Source organism: Lucilia cuprina, chromosome 2 (genome assembly GCF_022045245.1).
Source record: "Lucilia cuprina isolate Lc7/37 chromosome 2, ASM2204524v1, whole genome shotgun sequence".
Lineage (NCBI taxonomy): Eukaryota > Metazoa > Arthropoda > Insecta > Diptera > Calliphoridae > Lucilia > Lucilia cuprina.
The window spans coordinates 65867875-65871017 of NC_060950.1; the positions used below are offsets into that span (position 1 = coordinate 65867875).

The 3143-nt window shown below is 29.6% G+C and overlaps 1 protein-coding gene across 1 annotated transcript; it reads right to left on the reverse strand.

The window, feature by feature from the left end:
* Window positions 1-2220: 2220 nt before the first annotated feature.
* LOC124420640 (complement C3-like) lies at window positions 2221-3010 on the reverse strand. Its single transcript, XM_046954143.1, has 2 exons — window positions 2694-3010; window positions 2221-2628 (listed from the first exon to the last, which is right to left on the reverse strand). The coding sequence occupies exons 1-2, from the start codon at window positions 2982-2984 to the stop codon at window positions 2386-2388; spliced, it is 534 nt and encodes a 177-aa protein (XP_046810099.1). The 5' UTR covers window positions 2985-3010; the 3' UTR covers window positions 2221-2385.
* Between the last annotated feature and the right edge of the window lie 133 nt (window positions 3011-3143).

Consider the following 3143-nt stretch of genomic DNA (forward strand, 5'->3'; position numbering starts at 1 on the left):
TTCTAGTTCTGTTCTAGTTCTGTTCTAGTTCTGTTCTAGTTCTGTTCTAGTTCTGTTCTAGTTCTGTTCTAGTTCTGTTCTAGTTCTGTTCTAGTTCTGTTCTTTTTCCGTTATAGTTGTTTTCTAGTGCTGTAGTAAATCAGTTTTATTTAAGTTCTGAAAATCTAAAAGTCTGCTTAACAAAGGAACCCTTAACATTTTACTAATTATTTCTAAAAAACATTTATCTTAACCTTAGCTTTATAATGCTTGTTTGAAGATTACATTAAACTGCAATTAATTGTATTCCCCGAAGATTTTTCAAAAAAAAATTTCCTTAGCATTTTCCAACCAATTCAAAGACTGTAATTTGTTTTCCCCTCGTCTTAAGCTTACACGCTTCAGAATACCTTTTTTTCCTTTCAAAAACCAAAAAAATAAACCTAAAACGTAATGTTCAGCATGAACTCATTAAATTCATTTGCCACCACTTTAATACAATAAATTGTACTCCTGAGGGCAATTGTTTTCATAAAAAAAAAAAAAACAGAAGAAAAAATTTAGACTTTTTTTAAATAAATGTGGGTGTTGGGGTGGATAACAAAAAAGGGACAACAAATTCCATAACTTTTTGTTTCGCACTACATATGTAAGTTTCTCTCATTTTGAAGGGACTTGCTGTTTTTTTAAAGAATTTCGGTGGAGCGAAAAAATCATATTTGCTTGCATTTTATAAATAAAAAATTTCTGAAGCAACCGCATGTTTTACAGTTAAAAAAGGGAAATAATTTAAATGTTATATGCGAAAAAATTTCTGAAGGGGATCAAGATTTAAAAATAGCAGAAATGTGGGATTTTGGACTGGGAGACTTTTTTGTGGTAGCATTTTTTTCCAAAATAGATTGCGGAGAATTTTTTTATTTTTTAGTATTTTAAATTAAGAGTTTTGTGTATTAGTGGAGATAATATTAATATTTTCACATGTAAAAAAATGCATTTATTATTTAAAGTAATATAAAATCAAACAATTTATTTTATAAAAATTTAGTAAAATCTCAATTGTAAAGAAAATATTATACAAATTTTTGTCTTCAAAAATTGAACGTGATACCTAAACTTCATCAAAGCTACGACCTAATCCATTAAGTAAAAAAACGCTGCTTTATAAATACAAAGTTAAAACGCATAAAACTACAATCAATCTAATCGAAATTCAACAATAAATCTAAAATATTTAACTCCAACATAATAAGGAAAAAATGTTCACCCTGAAATTATAACAATGAATTCACAATCACATAAAGAACCTAAAACAGACAAAAAAAACTCGTAAAAATAAAAATTAAACTAAAAGAGCAGTAACATCTCAAAAAAAAAACATATTATATTCAACAATTTTTATACTATTTATAGAATGAACAATGAAAAACGATGGCAAACATAATAAGACTTCTCCCAGAACGCAGTAAGATAACTCAAATTGAATGCCAATAATGTCACAAATAAGTATGAAATGAACAAAAACGAAGGCAAAAATGAAGAATGAAACTGTGGACAATGACAATATTTGTGTCTTAAATATAATTGTATGTGAGCAACAATTGTATGGCAACAATACAAAAGGACAAAATACAAACACACATAAAATGCCCGCTAGTTAAAAAGAAATAACAATGAGATGAGATGTTCCTCCAATAGAAGGAACAAACAGCATTGAAATGAACAAAAATGTAAAAGATTTCTATAGCAACATAGAAAAGGAAAAACATATATGGGTAATGAATGATCTAGTAGGATGGTCATACTAACACAGCGATGACGACTGAGATTTAAGCTATAAATATCCCTAAGAAAATATAAGAAACTTTAACAACAAAGGGAAATAAAACAGAACTAGAATAGAACTAGAACAGAACTAGAACAGAACTAGAACAGAACTAGAACAGAACTAGAACAGAACTAGAACAGAACTAGAACAGAACTAGAACAGAACTAGAACAGAACTAGAACAGAACTAGAACAGAACTAGAACAGAACTAGAACAGAACTAGAACAGAACTAGAACAGAACTAGAACAGAACTAGAACAGAACTAGAACAGAACTAAAACAGAACTAGAACAGAACTTGAGACTTTTATAAGGAAACATTTTTTTAAAATTTATTTCATTTTCTTGTACATATAGTTTTTATTGTATATATTTTTATTTTAATTTATAACCTAAAAAACTAAGAAAGTTAAATTTCTTATTCATTCAAATTGTTTTTCGTTAATGAATCTTTTAAGATCCGCAAATTTTATAATTCTATACATATAAAACAAAGAAATCATTTTCGCATTAATAACAAACTAAAAAAATTTTCGTATAAAAAATTTAAATATAATTTAAGTAGAACAAAAAATTTTCTTATTTGCATTTACTACACTCTTCTTCACTCTCACAAATATCACATAATTTCGATTCGATTTCATAGAATGAAGTCACCTTTTTGCTGGTATCATAATAATCGTACAAAACTATGGGAGCTGGTTTTTGCATGGCTACAGCATGAGTTCTGAAGGCTTCAATCATTAGGCATTGTTCGTCATTTTTGTACAAATGATCAAAATATACTACCAACAGGGAATAAGAGTTTTTCAGTTCAGTGTTCTGTGGAAAGAAAGGGAGTTAAGTAAATAAACTCTTATTTTAATTTTTTTGTTGTTTAAACATACGCTAACTCTCTTGAGCTCCTTGATTTCCTTGAGACTTTCATCGTCGATTATATAACCAGAGGGTGTTGAAATTTCCAACACAGCCATGTTGGAGGATTCTCCATCGCCCTCATAATTGACACATACTAACATTTCCAAATGTGTTGGCCGGCTTTTGTCAAGCTTGGTGGTTTTGATGGTAAAGCTTGGCTTAGGTTCCTTTTCGAAAATGTTGTATTGATAGGCAATTTGTACAAGTGCGGTTCCTGTACCCTTGGCGGTGAATTCAATAGCTTTGGTTTTTGGAGGCATCTGTAAAGGGAAGCAATAATGTAATGTGGCGCGTACCCTTAAATGTCTAGATCAGTTATAGTTCAGTTCTAGTTCAGTTCAGTTCTAGTTCAGTTCTAGTTCAGTTCTAGTTCAGTTCTAGTTCAGTTCTAGTTCAGTTCTAGTTCAGTTCTAGTTCAG